General features: G+C 35.4%; 1 protein-coding gene across 1 annotated transcript in view; it reads left to right on the top strand.

The window, feature by feature from the left end:
- Nucleotides 1-18,069, top strand: part of LOC129242001 (cadherin-86C) — a 73,208-nt gene that overhangs the window by 15,407 nt on the left and 39,732 nt on the right. The window contains exons 3-6 of the mRNA XM_054878568.1: nucleotides 11,849-11,949; nucleotides 12,007-12,509; nucleotides 14,072-14,155; nucleotides 17,267-17,392. Of these exons, the coding sequence (XP_054734543.1) occupies nucleotides 11,871-11,949; nucleotides 12,007-12,509; nucleotides 14,072-14,155; nucleotides 17,267-17,392 (792 nt within the window). The 5' untranslated portion in view covers nucleotides 11,849-11,870. The remainder of the gene's footprint in view (nucleotides 1-11,848; nucleotides 11,950-12,006; nucleotides 12,510-14,071; nucleotides 14,156-17,266; nucleotides 17,393-18,069) is intronic.

Raw genomic sequence — 18,069 nt, forward strand, 5'->3', positions numbered from 1 at the left:
TCAAACGCCTACCTGCAAAAATTAGGAAGAACTATACAATTTTTTGCATTATCGTATGCAGCTATTGTATTATAATTTTGTTAACATCTATAGGAAAATAATAAAATTGTAACTAGATGGCAACCCAAATTCCTACTTAATTTCTTTTCTTACGTCAGTTCCTTTTATAGATTTAAGTTCAGTGTGTAATAATTGAAACGAACATTACGTTTTCCTTTTCGTTCATCTGGTTTTTTGTCCTAGAAAGGTTATGAGCCCAGGTGAGGCTCACAAAAAGAAATCGCAGCTTAGGTGCAGTGATACAAAACCAGCGGTTGAAACGAGATCCCAAGTATAGTGGGAACAACGGCTTCACTTTGACTGAAGTATACGGCAGTAAAAGACAATTAACCACCATGAGTGCACCTCAGCGAATTGAGAAATTGTATGATGGAAACTACGACTTCTGGTCCCTGCAAATTAAACATCTAATCGTCAATGCAGATCTATGGGAGATCCCCGGCGGAAGCTATGTGAAAAGCGATGACATGAAAGACAGTGAAATCAAGAAGCTTAACACTAAAAACAAAAAGGCGTTGGCACTTATAATCTTGAATGTTATATTAATGTCATATATATATGTCATATTAAACATACAGAGACTTCAACAGAAGCCACAGTGTACACCAGCCGCGTGGTCCGGCAAGAAAAGTTACACTGTATAAATACCTAATCAACTTGAGTATGGCTGAGAGTGACACAGTGGTACACCACATGAGTAAATTTTGTGAAATTGTTAATAAACTCCCGAAATTTACGTAACCATAAACTATGATTTGCTTGTTCTAATTCTTCTTACAAGTTTACCCAAGTCATTCGAGAATTTCATTATAGCTGTCGAGATTCGCGATTCGTTGCCTACCCTCGAAATTTTAAAGACAAAGTTGCTGAAAAAAGGGGCGTGGCGAATGCTGCACAAAACAAATCAAAATGGCAGTGAAGGTCAAAAAGCGTTTGTAATGCAGTCAGATCAGAAACATGTGAAGAACGATAGTGGGAAGCAAAATTTTAAAAAGCTCAACAACAAATCTTGTCTTAGATGTCATAACTGCGGTCGAACATTTCGCAGCACATTGTCGATTACCGAAAAAACAAAACCAACAACAAAGATTATTTTCGGCTCGAACTGATAAATTTCAATTGAACAATCATGGTTGGTGCGTTGACAGCAGTGCGACCTCACACATGTGTTGAGAACGAAATAAATTCGAGAAGTTCGAAGAAGCGACAGAGCGTGTGCAACTTGCTGATGGCAACCACATGGATTCTTCTGGAAAAGGGGTAGTTTGCATTACAACTCCAACATAGGTATATGGTCCGTTTTAAGAACGTACTGTTTGTACCAAATCTCAAATGCAATTTCATATCAGTAAATAAAGCTGTAAGCGAAGGCATGACGGTTAGTTTCAACAGCGTATGACGAAAACAAAATGACAATTTTAATTGCCCAGGAGATTGAAGACTTATTTGTTTTTGAAGAAAACTTAAAGCAATCGTGTTTTTCTGTATCAGTGGACAAGGCCAGCATATGGCACTACAGATTTGGTCACCGCAATTACGACAATCTGCACGAATCAGTTAACAAAAACATGGTGCAAAATATTAATATTACCGATGTGCCAAGAAACGTAAAATCCGAAGTGTGTGGAAAGAGCAAAATGCACGTCAAACCATTTCCAAAAGTGTCTCAATATGGGTCCCAAAATTTGCTAGAACTTATCCAGAGCAATGTTTGTGGACCTTTCGCAAAATCCTCGATTGGCAACAGCAAATATTTTGTGACTTTTGTGGATGATTGCTCCAGAAGATCTTTCGTGTACTTTATACGAGAAGGTCCGAGATTTTCAGAATATGGTCGAAAACCAAAGTGGATTAAAAATTATAGCAGTTCGCAGCGACAACGGCCGTGAATACATAAAGAAAGATTTCGATAGAGTCTTCAAGGAAAATTGCATTAAACGCGAACTTTCGATTGTCTACACACCACAGCAAAACGGCGTGGCCGAACGCCTTAATCGTACTTTAACCGAGATGGCTAGGAGTATGCTTATTGAGTCCGGTTTAAGTGGATATTTGTGGGCTAAAACCATTTGTGCAGCTTCGTATATACGTAACCGATGTCCCACAAAGGCGCTGAATGATACGAGACCCTACGAGATGTAGACAAGAAAGAAGCCGATGGTGAAGCACCTCTTTGTTTTTGGTTCTTTCGCCATAGCGCTAAATAAAACGCAGTCAAATAAGCTACACCCAAAAGGCGAAGTGTGTTATATGGTGGGTTATTCGTTATGCTCAAAAGCGTATCACCTCACCTCACCACGATCCAAATCGTCATCAAATAATTCAAAGAAGAGATGTACACTTCCACAAACGTAAGTCAAAAGAAACGCACGAAAATGACACAACGCATGAAGATCTACAACTGCTGGAAAAATAATAATGATGTTTCAAGAAGTTGCGACGAAATTCTTAACGAAAAAGATCCTGTAAAAAACGGCGAAGAAGACAACGATGAGGATCATGGAAGGAAGGCCAAAAATCATTCGATCTGGGAACCCAGGGCGGCCCAGGAAACAGCGTAATTTATTAAATGCGATGACCAACGACCCCGAAATAAGAGTTCCAGAAAAGTTCGAGGACGTCAAAAATAATAAGTATGCACAAGAATGGCGTGCAGCAATGCAGAGGGAGTATGGCTCTTTAATCATCAACAACACTTGAACGCTTGTGGACTTATCAGAAAGATAGAAACCAATCCGAAGTAAATTGGTTTTTAGTTTAAAGATGAACAAAGATGGCAGCATCGAAAGGTTCAAAGCAAGACTAATAGCTAAAGGCTGTAGTCAGGAATATGGCGTGAACTATATCGAAACATTTTCTCCGGTCGTGACACGATCCGCATGCTACTGGCGTTAGCAGAACAGCATGGACTCTACTTACATCAGCTCGACGTCACTACCGCTTACTTAAACAGTGAGCTGAAAGATGAATGCCACATGCGCCAACCTGATGGCTTTATAAGCAGCAATCCCTCGGAGGCGTTTTAAAACGAAAAAGACAATCTATGGCCTAAAGCAGTCTGGCAAGGAGTGGAATTCTACCTTGGATTCAGTTTTAAGGAGAATGGTTTTCATTTCTTGCAAGAATGAACCATGCCTGTACCAAAGGCGAAACACACGCTAATTGGCATTAATTGCGATTTATGTTGATGATCTCATTCTAGTATGCTCATCACAAGACGATCTGACGGCAATCAAACATGAGTTAGCTAATGCGTTTGATATTGTCGACAAGGGGCCCATAAGTCATTTTCTAGGTATGAAGATGGGTCGCGATGGCAATACTGGCGCTATCACTGTTGACCACAGGCAGTATATCATCAATCTGTTGAAGAAATGCGGAATGCCAGATTGCAGGCCGGCATCAACTACCCTCGATGCTGGGTACCAAATCAAACGTGGCGATGATACTGAGAAGCAGATTGATCAGACATCCGATCAATCTCGCATTGGCGCGTTCATTTACTCGGCTGTAACAACTCGGACTGATACATTCGGTAAGCAAGTTGGCGCAATGCAACATCAATCCGAACGCTGAACACAAAATAGGAGCAAAGCATGTCCTACGTTACTTAGCCAAGACTTCTGACTACAAGCTTCGGTACTAAGCTGACAACTCTGAAGTCTGTAGATATGTGGACGCAGCTCTATGACCGAAAATCATACTCCGGTTATTGGTTTATGATAGCAGGCGCTACAATTTCATGGAAATCAAAGAAGCAAACGACTGTTGCTTTAAGTACTACGGAAGCAGAGTACGTCGCACTTTCAACGGCGGGGAAAGAAGCAATTTATTTAAAAAATTTACTAACAGAATTACGATTTCATTCCAAAGATAAAACAATATTGTTACTAGGCGACAACATAAGTGCGGAGCATCTAGCAAAGAATTATTTGTATCACGCATGTACCAAAGAGAATTAGAGAATCAATTAAAAGTGGAAATATTGAGAATTGAGAATCAATTCAAAGTGGAAAAATATTATATACTAAAAATTGAAGGAAAGCAAAACATTATGAACTTGTTAAACATATGGGATTATATTGAAAAACATTAATTTTTGAATTGAAAAAATGTATGATTTTTTTCTTTATTGAACGAATGTATTGAACAAATGTAAACATTTTGGGATATATATTTGGGCTGAGTATTGGAAAATAATAAAATTATAACTAGATGGCAACCCGAATTCCTACTTAGTTTATATTCTTACGTCAGTTTCTTTTACTTGTATAGATTTAATTGTGTAATAAAACGCTGAAACGAACATTACGTTTTTCTTTTCGCTCATCTGCTTTTTTGCCCTACAAGTGAATATAGCCAAGTTCATTGTTTTTCTAAAACGCTTTAGATGTTGTCTTTGCATATTAACTTAGTACCCAATTTTTTATATAAGCCATTTTAAGCCCAGAATTTCCGTACGATTACTCGATTAAAAGAGTTTCGGTAACCAGTTAAATGAAATATTGGTGAATAATATTCTTATCTGACTTTGGTGGCAACGCAGATTTCGTTTCATATACTACTTCTATATATGAGAATAACTTTATAACAAAAAGTTTTGTAATCTGTGGAACTTTACTTTGTACCTTTTTACCTTTTGCCTGTACTTATTAAGTTCTTTTGCTATATTCATCTTCTTTGAATGTATATTTATATGCCCTCGCGTATTTAAGTGGACGCAGAATGGACATACAGTTCACCGCAATATGTTACGCAGCTACAGAGATATTGTTTAATTAAACTTTAACTATGAATTGCCAATATGTAGGTACAATAATTAATTACAGTATTGGTTTTTCAAAGTAGTATTTTGCACGGCTCTTCGCTGAGATATTCACAACATTTCTGAAAGAAGTCACTAACAACTGCTGCAACGGATGTCCAGAGTATCCAAGTCGCCATCCTGTGGAACCAAGGAGATAGATTACCAGGTTTGCTCATTCGAAGTAAAACTATGAGAGTAGCATCGTTTGCCACGTTAGCGGGGTTTCGGCCTCTCATTTCACACATATTCACACACACAAGTTTGCTCCGGCATAAACTGTTTTCTACGCATAACACAGAATTTATACCGGAGATCTTCATGGACAACTCGACGGATAAGACCTTCAGAAACATTAAACATTCTGCTAATTCCGAAAAGCCCTGGTCAATGATCGTCTGTACTTATTGAATAAATTCTGCATATCGAACAGTGTCCTTCGTGTTTTTTGCGTTTTGCAAAATATTCTACATCGAAGCCTGATGCTTCCAATTCCCGGCGAACCTTATGTCGATTAAACGGTTGCACTTAAGAAAATTATTATAGATATATGTAAATCGGTGTGATTTGCACTGTCTCTGATTCGATAACTGCATGTCTCTTCATTTCTTGAGATAAGTTTTAGTCCTCCATATCAAGTCCCCAAATACGGTATGCACCCTGTAACGATGATACCATTCATATATAGTACTCGTATTAGGAACTGGTACTAAGTTTGTTGAATTGAATATTCAATTTCTCACATAGTATCTGGTGACACACGTCCTATGCTTGTGCGGCTCGCATTAAAAATACGGAGTAAATGTCGTAGGCAAAAAAATTTGTTCCACTAAATGCAAAATATACATATGTATATAAATATTGTAATATACATACATATACACTCGCACAATATCTTCTCGAAAAAATATCCCAAGTCTTATGATCGCCTATGCGTAAGTGTACACGCGCATTAAATAGCATTTGATGATTTTAATCATTTGATTATTTTTTCTTCTGTAACATTTGTATGAGTATATATGTATGTATGTATATTGTTTTAGCTTTTTTTTAACTCCAAATTATTGAAATTTTCCTAATTTGAACTCTGTTGGCTGTGTTCAATATTTGTCCCAACAGGCACTATTTTGCGTTGCGATTTTTTGAACATAAGCGCGCAATTGAAGGCTCGAAGTGCACGTGCACGACCTAAAAGATTGTATACACTACAGCTACATATATATGTATGTATGCAAGCACCCGCACCGTAAGCAGTCTGCATACGAATAATTGCGGACTGGTGCTTAGCTTACTTGTCCGGTTTGTTGCTTGTAAGAAGTCGCCAGTTGTTGCAGTTGCCGTAATGCAAGAAAATGCAGTCAACAATCGGTATATGTCGTGTTGCAATTGTAAATGAACAACGCCCAAAATATCTTGATCAGAGTCTGCAGAATTCCACTCACGATTTTTACTAGAAGCCCTAAGTTCTCAACACCAATATAAAAAATAATACTTTTCCTAAAGAGCGTACGCTATTATTTGTTAGGTGGTTTATAAAAATTATCCGCATATATGTACATGCATATGTATTTACCTTCGTATGTGCACATGTGTTTGCGCTGGCACACTCTTTATACATATATACATATGTAGATGTGTACTTATGTTTGTTTATACATATCTGAAATACGTATGTATGTAAATTTAAGAGCTATACGTCATAAATCTGTACTCTAAGCTAAAGAGCAGGTTCATACATAGTGTTCAATATTCATTGATATTCACGTACATATATGTATTATTCTCTTCTCTTTTTCAATGTTCAAAACAATTTTCATTGGTCGAACTTGGAACCGTCTTCTATTTATGCGGTAACTCGGGTCACGAGAAGACGAAAAGACATACGAAGCCGCGTGAGATGAATACAGAGCTGGTGAAATGATATTAACGTTGTTGTTCGCATAAAATATGAGATGCTGACGTTGCATCAAACTGTTCAAGGCATTGGAAAATGTTCCGCCATAATTCCGACCTATTGCGAAAAATATTCTGCCTCAAACACATCATTACGCTGCACAACAATACTTATTTATACATTTTTCATTTACTAGCGGAATAAGTTCAGAGTGATGGCAACCAAAGGAATCGATAAACAAAACTTCCATTTTGGTTCGAGCTTTAAGCTTTGGCTCGCATGAAAAACGCCATTTCGTTGATTGTGGATTTGCTTTCATATCATATTCATAGATTCACCGTAATTAAACATTTTTAAAACTTACGCAAATGATATTTTTGTGAAACATAGCGAAATTTGCCATATATTTCAAAGAATGACTTCCTTAAATAACCATGACGTACGCGCTACATGTCGTTGGAAGTGCACGTCATAAAACGGTTAAATGGACAATTCAGTATTTCAAACCGTTCAAATCTCGAGGACTAAGCCACTTATATGTATATAAAGAAAATGTTTCTCCTTCTTGATTTGCGCGATAACCGCTTACGCGATTTTGGTCGCGCTTAATAAAGCGCGTTCTTTCTCGTGCTAACCGGCGTCAGTTGGAAACACCAAGTGAAGCCAAGTCCTTCTCCACCAGATCTTTCATACACAAAAGAGGCCTTCCTTTTCCTCTGCTACCACCAGCTGGTACCGCATCGAATACTTTCAGAGCCGGAGCGTTTGTATCAATTCGGACGACATGGCCCAGTCAGCGTAGCCGCTGGATCTTTATTCGCTGCGCTATGTCTATGTTGTCGTAAAGCTTTACAGATCTTCGCTCCATTGCCTGTGCTATTCACCATCGCTAACGTGCAAAGATCCAAAAATTGCGCATAATCATTCTCTCTAACAATCCAAGCCACGCTTCACTGGATATTGTCATCTTCCATACTTCTGCGCCATACATTACGACGTATGTTGCCTACGTTACTACTCAGTTGCCTACTTAGTCCAAAGTAGCACTTGTTGGCATTAGACATTCTACCAGAGGTCGCAAATAACTGGTGACCGTTTCTCGTTGTCTACAAATAAGTGTCTTTTACTCAAACTTTGAGAAAAGTGTGGCTAAACATATTATTTGCGTTCATGAATTGTGTGTGTGCGGTTAAATATTATATAATATTTTGTACATACAAAATGGGAAGAGATTTGAATAAAAAAGTGCATCAATTCTTTAAATTTAATCCGCAAGAAAATAAAGCAATTTGTAATATGTATATGCGGTTTGAAATTGTCAGGCACTCATGCTACAAATTTAAAACTAATTTAACTACAAAACATGCGAAAATTTATAAAGAATGGGACAATAACGAGGAGAAAAGAAAAGTGACGTATCACCCGAGTGAAAATTCAATTGTTTCTTCAATATTAAAAATTGTCACCACCGATAGAAAACCATTTCTGTTCCTGAACAGTGGAGGGTTTAGAGAAATAATGCATCCAATTTATGAACCACTTGGCATGAACCCAATAACGCTTAACGCTTTATTAGTTATTAAGTTCAACTTCTAATAAATAATTGAAAATAAATTTAAATTGTTCTTAAAAAAAAATTCATTTCTTGAAGAATGTGGAAACCGTTTGCATTGACTTTTTCAGTCATTTGCTCACTTACTGAGTCTCATTTTGCGAACGTTAATCGTATCTCTCCTTACACGATGTTCTTAAAAGAGTGTCAAACGAATGGCTGAACTCAATGCACTCAAGAGAAAACAAAAACAAAAAGAAACGAAGTCTATTGGTCAAAGCGAGAGCGAGTGTGTATGCTTTTTTCGGTTGTGTTCACGAATAGGGCGTAAAGAATAAAACGGTCAACAGTTATTTGCATGCTATGTATTATTCTACGTTGGATTTCAAGGTTGGCATTAATGTTCTCCTCTCAAACGACAAATCGTTTTGAACTCTTAAAACGTTCCTTTTATTGTGCATAGTCGAACGCGTGAAGCGTATGTCCCGATTTACACGAGGAGACATCTGGAAGTGAGACACTGGAAATTCTCTTTTGATGTTTCATTCGCGTACACACGGGCAAAAATGTTTCCGCGACATTTTGACATTTAATACTTTAGCATCGTCTGGTTCGGATGTATTCTAGCACGCGCTTACATGTAAAGCAGAGAGCGTTCGACAACAGTTTCTTAAATATTATATATGAATGAAAAATGCCAACTGGTTAAATAATAAATAATTTGCTGTTTTTTTTTTATTGAAATATATTTATAAATTCTTATACTTGAATAAAAAAAATTAAATTAAAAATACTTCATATGTAAATAATTAACTTAAAATTAACTTGAGTATCTAGAAATGCAGGGAAAAATTAGAAATCAACATAAACATGTCCCATAACTATTTTAAATTATACCTACTTTACTAGCAAAAATAATCGTGCTTTTCCCAAGCAGCGTTCGGATGTCTGTCATGGTTGTTATCTTCCGTTTGATTGAAAACCAACACATAACTTAGAACTTTCTTCCACAAAAGAAGAAAACGAATGAAGCAACTGTCAAAAATTGCTTTAAGATAAGAAATACGAATAAGAAGAGCAAAGCGTGTCGCCGAGTACGGGAGACAAAATCCCTTCTCTCTTCCCCGACCGTCCTTCGCCCTTGAACAAAATGTTTCCCTTCCAGATGTCTCCTCGTGTAAATCGGGTCTATTAGCTTATCAGTAATATCGAACCCAGTCATCGCTGAGAAGAGCTGAGTTCGAATTATGCTGTTGGAAGCGGCTTGGAAATCTATAAAAAAATGATACGTCGTTATGGCGTATTCACGAAACTTTTCCAATATTTGCCTTAGTACGAAAATTTAGTGTTGTATTGCAAACAAAAATTTTCGTACACATTAGTCTAATGGCTAATATTGAAATTGGCTTGTTAATAGTCTTGATTTATTTTGTTATATTTATCGCGAGCTTACACTAAAATCAAAAAGTCTGACTTAATCATAAAATAACTTTTGGGTTCTTAAAATGTGCTGAGGTGGACTGAGCCATGATACGCCACCAGGATGAGTCTACTGTATCCGTTCCGGCATCGTATTTGACTGACAGTCGAACTTATTTTCTGTATAGAGAAAGTTAAAATCGTGCCGCACAAAAGTTAGTGGCATTCGCGAAAAATGAAAGTGTTGTTGGCTACTATTATAAAATGAGATGCAGTATGTCATTCAAATTGCATTTTCTTCACATTCTTTTCACATTTGAGCTTTCTCCCCGAAAATATGGGTTTGGTTAAGGACGAACACAGAGAACGCTTTCATCAATATGTCGCTGCATTCGAGACGCGTTACCAAGGAGGATACTCGCCCACAATGCTCGAAGATTACTCTTTGAGTCTTATGAGATATACCACTAAATTTCAGTATAAGAGGAAAACTTGCTGACCCAAAAAACCTTGGTGGTTTAATCAAAATATCAATAATAGCCGAAAAGAATGTTTCAGTTTGTAGGAAAATGGTAATTTTAGACTTGGCTTTTTATCGGGGACTGAGATGTGATAGGAAAGTAGTTGTGGTTATTTTAGCAGTAATATAAGCCCCGTCAGTGTAGGGTATACCACCGGTCGTCTTCGTCTACCTCATCTAAAGGTAGACCCAGGAAAAATGCTGTTTCGACAGGTTGGGTCCAGAGGGAGAGGATGGTGTTGAAGAGGAGACATCAGGAGGCAACCCGTCGCTATCCGAATATCAGTCTTTTGGGATGTCTGCAGCCTTATCCCCTGCGAGTCACTGATTCCAGGCGACCAGAAAGGCGCAGCATTGTTTAGAACCGGCTGGCCAATTGCCTTAAATGTCGATAGCAACAATTCTTTGTCTTTGCCCCAAGTGCTGCGGCAAGCGATTTGAAGTGATTTGAAAAGTTGTATTTACATATTCTTATTACATCAATAAGATAAAGCGAATAATAATTAGATAGTGGAACCCCAAAAATCAAAAGTAGTAAAATTGTTGAGAAGTGTAATTGTCGTACCTATTCACCTGTGGGCAGGCACTATTTCTGCACGAGAAAAATGAATTGCATTTGCATTTTTCAACACGAACCATCGGGAGTAATAGACATACTAACCATTAAAAAAGTTTTCTTGTAGTATTTCATTCACCATCCAAAGCATAGATTAAAATTTGACAAGTTCTCGATTGATATGTTGTCGTTGTATTTATGTTGCAACAAACTCGTATTCAAACCGCCAGATTCCTTCACATCGTGTGTTTAAAAGAATTCACGAAGGGTTGTGTAATTCATTAATCAAACAATGATCCGGAAGATCAAGGCCAGTATCTAATCCTAGAGCAGAAGATGAAGTTCTAGTCCAGGTAGGCATTAGCAGTCCTCTTATTTGGAAAATCCCCTTTCATGGATTCAGTGTATTTCTGCAAACCAACTTGATCGATAAATTTTAGTATCTCCCCTATTTTATTGAGTTTTATTTGCTCTTCCTGTAACACACCTTTACCCGATGTTATGCTGAACATAATGCTACGACCTGTTTGGCGATTTCTTCTTCCTCCCTACAGAACCTGTAAATTCCACTGGAGTATATTCCAAGGTTCGAATCTCTGGGCATGAGACACCAAATGATAGAAAAAATTCTTCATAAAAATCATCTGCCGTTCGTAGTTTACTTTTGCTCCATTTGTGGAAAAACACAAGATGCACAGCACAAAAAGCCGGAGGAGTTCTGCCAAACACCAAGTAAATGGAAGTGCCTATCATATATAATAATATAAATATACATATATATTCCCAGTCTAGTTGGAGAAGTGTTTTAATTAAAGGTTTATTGCACGCCCATGTTCAATGAGACTGATTTTCTCCTTGGGTCCAGAATATTACTTCCTTGAATAATTTACTTCCTACCTTTGATTAAAAATGTATAGGTGTTTTTAGCGCATTGTATTTTTATGTATACGAGTATACTCGTACACTCATATATTTGAACGTCACTAGTATTCACAGATGTACATGTAATTTTAAAGTATTTCATTTATGTTATTTTTCTTCAGAGCTTCAGTGAGGTTTGCGGTGATGACTTCCAGCTGGTGTAACAACAGAAAACACAATCATAATCATTACGTCAGAAAAAGACACGGTTCTTGCATACGAGGTATGGGCTTATCACCAAAGAAGAGAAGAATATTCAAACCACTCTCCCGGTTTTCAGTGTATTCCCCATTAACTACGTTATCACTCCCTATTTCAATGAGAAACACAAGAACGACATCTCGAATATGGACACTCGGTATATTAATTGGCATTCTATGCCCATTACACATTGTTCATTGTGTGGATCCAAAGTTCGACCCTTCGACACGAATGCGTCTCGTATTGGTGCCGGCAGATGCGCAAGTCGGTTCTGTAATTTATCGATTACGTGCCACTGACGAGGAGTTTGACTATCCACTGACATTTGAACTTAAAGGAGATGCCGCATCTGCTACTGTTAAGATTGAATCACTTCCATGTACAAAATACAATTCCGTTTGCCAAGCCAATGTTGTGTTACAGCGACGTTTGGAACCGGGGCGCTACTACGATTTCCAAGTTTCAGTGAAGGACACCAAAGGTGGCATGGCTAGCCAAATGTGTTCGATTACAGCCACCAATTTCACAACACCCCACGATCTCATATTTCCACACAAACCGGGTATTATAATGATTTCAGAGGTAAGGACTAGTATAAGCATAAATTCATACATATTTCATCCACAAATTTATACCGTAAACGATATTTCATTCCTTCCACGTACTCATTACCAGGGCAGCCCAAAATATGTTACACTATGTTTTTTGTCGCGCATATTAGGAAAAAGGCGATAAAATTAGTATCCTTTGTACAAAAAAATATACAATTTTGGGTTATATTTCTTATGGCAACTTGCAGCTTAATATACCAAAATTCAATGGGCTTTAAATCTGCTAACTCGAAATTTTTTCGAAAATTTGTAGATTTTTTTTTTATTTGTATAAAGTTTGAAACTTGGGTCTGTATGGCTTCTGTTGGCAAATGATCTACATATATTTTCACAGAAAATTATTAAAGTAAAAGAAGAAACAATTAAATTGTCACAACTGGTCCATACGTCCCTGTGCTATAGTTATTAAACGTACTCTGTATACAATGTTAAAGCATATCTTAAGACTTATAAGGATTTTATAAGCATTTTTGAAGCATATATTCAGAGTTTAATGGCATATTTTAAGCGTTGAAGTAAAACTGTAAAATTATATACCCATGATTGATGGGTGGAAAGATGGTTTGTATGTAAAACGTCTAAATGTTTTTTTCTTGAAAAGGTACATAATATTATTTCTGACAATATATGCCACAAAGTGAACTAACTTTGGTCGTTAGTGCTAGGACGACTAGAAGAAAAGCAGTGGCGGCCTACCTGTTCAATTTATTTCGTATATAAGCAGTAAAGTAAGTTTTAAGTTTTCCAAATCCCATCTTAACTAGCCAGTTCAGAAGTGGGAAACTGTATTGTGCTCTAATGAAACCAAATATTATCAAAGAGATTTAAATGAAATAAAGTGAGTAAGATTAAATAAATATTGTATCACAGCTAGTATGTTGAGGAACAAATGCCATTAAAATTAAGTTCGAGAAGGACAAAGATCCTAAATAATCTAAAAAATGGTTGCGGCAAAATGCTAAGAGGCTTTATATAGGCCCGCTCTCTCTTCATATATCAATCATATTAAGAACTTATGGGAGATTGTGAATTTAAAAATCAGTAGGAAAAATTGTATAACAAACGAGTGACTGTTTGAAGCGTTCAATGTAACCTGACACAATACCACATATCTCTGGAAGTTGTTGATTTATTCGATGACAAAGAAAGTCTTGGAGTCATAAAACGTAATGGGCGTCGCACAAAATATTAGACAATAAACATAAATAACTTTGTAATATAAATATTAAAAATGTTTTATAATTTAGTTCGTTTTAATAATACCGAAGGAAACACAAGTTGTAAAAACATGTAATATTTTATGCGGTTTTATAATTTGTGGTAATTATTTGACATCATTTGAAATTCCATCTGGGCGGTACTTCAGTTTTAGACAATACGCCAAAAAAGTTAAATTTCGGTACTTGCCTAAATAACACGCATTCCGGGTAGGTGACATTCCATACTATGATACATATAACACATATATTTTAAAATAAGTTTTAATTTTTAGCGTACGATTTTCTAAATAATAATAATTGCTCTATATTCCAGGATTCAAAACGCGGTACCGAATTGGATTACGTGATAGCACGCAAAAATCCACTTTTCCAAAAGCCAGTTTACCTAGAATTATGGGTAAGTACGAGATGGTAACTAATAAACTTTAAAGCCTCTTGATTACGTTCACAAAGTTTGTGAGCCGTACAATACCACATTAGATGAAAAAAATGAGCTAGAAATGCTTGTACTTCATATACCTGTATGACAAAATTCCTTTCTTTATTACTTGGGCACTCCCTAAGTTGGTCAAAAGGTGTTGCACCCCGATGTCTCACTTAGACATGCTTTACAATTCAAGCGTATGAAGTTGAAGGAAGCCAAATGAGTTGGGCAGTCAATGGCAAACCTTCGAGTGTATTTTTGCCATGAAAAAGGCCTCATACAAAATCATCTGCCGTTCAGAGGCGGCATAAAACTGTAGGTTCATTTCTGGAACTACATCAAGACTCGCACCACAAATTGAAGAAGGAGCTCGGCCAAACACCTAAGAAAACATGTATCATTATGCGAAGGCTCGAGCAGTTACCTGGCTAACCTTTGATTCCTAGGCAATGGAATAGTGCAAGGGCAGTGTTAAGACCGACTCGACGATTTAGATGATTTAGTCTATATATTCGACGATTGGCCTATCAGAGTGGAATCGTTGGAATTACCGCTTTGCTGTTGCATGCGATCCTGTATTGGTCCGCAAGCAGCACACATTTTCCGACTTTCCCCCCTTGGTTGTGGTGGTACTGAAGACCGCATTAAATTTTCTATTTTTTTATCTCAAAGGCTAACTGCGTCGAATTAAGAATTTAGCTTGGTATCAGACATACATAAGCACGAAAGAATTGACAGATAGGATGCATGAAAATGTAATAAATTTCATAAACTGCACTCATAAAATTTATTAATAATTTAAAATAATTTTAGTAATTTACAACTATTCAACAAGGTTAATTGTTTTAAAAAACGTTTTTGCAATTCTTAAAAACTGTTCCTGTGTCATGTACGTAATCTTTCTCTGTGTATCCATCGTTTATGGAAAAATGATACTCCTTCAATGAAATTTTATTATTGACGTCATCATAACTTTTAATTGAATAACGTTACTTTCAGTTGAGGGAATAATATTTTTCAATAACCCGTTAGGCGTGACGACAGCTTTATTTAAGAAAATCTGTAATTAAATAAGAACTTAGGTATATGAGTTAATTTTCTTTACAAATAATTTAATTGGGTTAAATGTTCCCCAAAAATATACGCTATTCAATTTTATTATAAACTCCTAAAGACATTTTTAATGGTAAATATAGGTTGGGTTAGGTTATATTATGTTAATTTCCATATTTATGGAGTTTTACCTTAAACACTTAAAGTTTTTTTAATTTCATATTAATTTTTTTTACATTCAAATTAAGGTTTTTTTATTTCAAATTAAATTTTTGTAAATTCAAATTAAAGATTTTTAATTTCAAATTAAAGTTTATGAAATATGATATGATAATTAATTTTTCTTTTCCAAATATGTTTATTTTGCTGATAATAAGGTTAAACACTTGTTTAAAGTTTAGCAATAAAACTTTTTTTGCAATCGCAGTAAACACAGAATAAAACTTTTCTTTTCTTGTTGTGTAATTATTCTTTATTTTAAAATAAATAAGTTAATGATAATGAACACCAATGCATCACCTGAAGAAAATTGTCTGCACGAAATTTGCTGGCCGATCCACAAAATAATCAAAATTTGGTACAGATTATTGAAGAATCAATGACCACTGTTACTTCTACTAGTTGCAACAATTATTACGTTGACATGTCTAGAAAACTACCACTGGTTGTAGCAGAACAACCGTTGCATTAAATGCTTTGTACAAATTGCTCTATTTAACTTTTTTTGATTCTTATTCTTGTTATTATTCATTTTGTATTATACCATTAACATTCAATATTACATTAATAAACATTAATTTGAATTTAAAAAATTTAATTTGAAATAAAAAAAACTTTGATTTGCTTTTAAAAAAATTTAATTTGAAATTAAAAACTTTAATTTGAAGTTAAAAACCCATGTAACTCAGTGACTACAATTTCTTAGCAGATATATACGTTGGGTATTCACAATTCCATTTTAAATGCAATGAAACTTTAGGGAGATAATACAGCTAAAGCTTGCAACTGAGCTTTTTTTTTTTTGTTGCCACTGACACTTTTTACAATTTGTTGGAAATTTAAACCAAAAACAGAACTTACTTTTAATACCTGTGATTCCATTTTTAACCCTCCAATGAAATCCACTGTTTAATAATACCAATTTAACGCACAAGATAAGCATTTGCAAAGCGATACAATTTTTGTATTAAATGGTACATATGATGCATGCAAACCAAAGACAAAATGATTCAACATTAATAAAATACAAAGTCAAAATACTTTTTTAAAAACTTTGCATATGTGCATACATATGTACATATAATTTTTATTAACAAAATCGGTAGTTAGTTTCGATCGATGAGATGAAATGGAGCAAATCGTAATTTCGTCAAGTTTCCCCGAATTTTTTTTATCTTTGGAGAATTTGAAGTTTTTATGGAAGCCGCATTGAAATAGGTTTTGGTTGATTAACAAATTGATCTCATTCAATTAATCATTTGCGTATCGATGCGAAATCATTATGCGGCTTATGATGTAGTGAAATACTTATATATCTACATATCTTTAAAAGTCTTGTATACTTTGGAGAGCAACTTGTAACACCACAAAGAATAATTTTATTTGAAAAAAAAGCTTGTATTTGTATTATTATTATCGAGGTGGACGCAGTGAATTCCTTTAATATATAATTAAAGAATTAGTTGAAATTTGACAATAGCTTCTCAGAAATTCTCATTTTCATTCGCTGATTCAATTCGGTTTTTTCTAATTTCTATACAATTTTTTTTATGTCCCCGAATCGTGGTGCAAACCAAGTCCTTGCGCTCACACTAATATTCAGTAAGTATAGCAAATAAATTTAATTAAAATTAAAAAATTAATAACAAATATAATCTCGAAAACTCACAAATTTACATAGCTGTTCCCAATTAGTAAAACCACAAGTTTTGGCGACAATCGTAAATGCATTAGTCGAATAAATAATAAATAGTAATTTTAACTTTTATCCATTTTTTACCATACCTCTATGACTAATCGATTTATTTTTAGGGTTCTCAGCTCTTTGCAATTAGGCAAAAAATTGTATCAACAGAAACTACAGAAGGCACCGTGTTCTTGCTAGGTCCACTAGATTTCGAGAAGCAAGCGATGCACCATCTAACAATATTGGCCAACGTAAGTATAAAGAAGTGAAAAAGATAAATTTGTATAATATATGCATCTGGCACGCCGCGTAGCTGGTGTTAGAAAATCTAAGCATTGTTCATTAAATATTCAGAAAGTAAAAATACTTTCATGAAATTCAGTTATTATACATATTTGCCAAAAATCGAAAAGTTGATTATTTTCGAAAAGTTTATCCACTTGAAAAGCAAATTCCAACGGCTGAGCTTGCTTGTTATATATGTACGTTGGTGTTTGTATCGAAGCATATTATGAAAGAAAAATATAAAAAATTATCAATGACTATTTATGTCGGTAAAATTTTATTTTTTTTACCAACATAGGCATAAATCATGATTCAATTATAGAAGGTTACGTAAGTAATGACAAGGGCGCTTTGACACTCCCTTATTTTAGGGTTGTATCATGATTCAATTATACAAGGTTAAGTAAAGTTTGACAACTGATTTCGGATGCTACTTAATCCATTGATGCAATTTGGAAGCAAGGGAAAAAAGGGCATACGTTTATCCCCTTTCTGAAAATGTAGTAAAAAATTGAAAAAGGTCGTTGTAAGCCATAGTTTTATGTTATTTTATAAGTGGTACTTAATTATTTATATTTTTAACTTAACTATTCCCATGGATTTGTGTCATATATGTATGTATTTTGACCATGCATCGGATTGG

The sequence above is a fragment of the Anastrepha obliqua genome, chromosome 1, assembly GCF_027943255.1.
Source record: "Anastrepha obliqua isolate idAnaObli1 chromosome 1, idAnaObli1_1.0, whole genome shotgun sequence".
NCBI classification, from domain to species: domain Eukaryota; kingdom Metazoa; phylum Arthropoda; class Insecta; order Diptera; family Tephritidae; genus Anastrepha; species Anastrepha obliqua.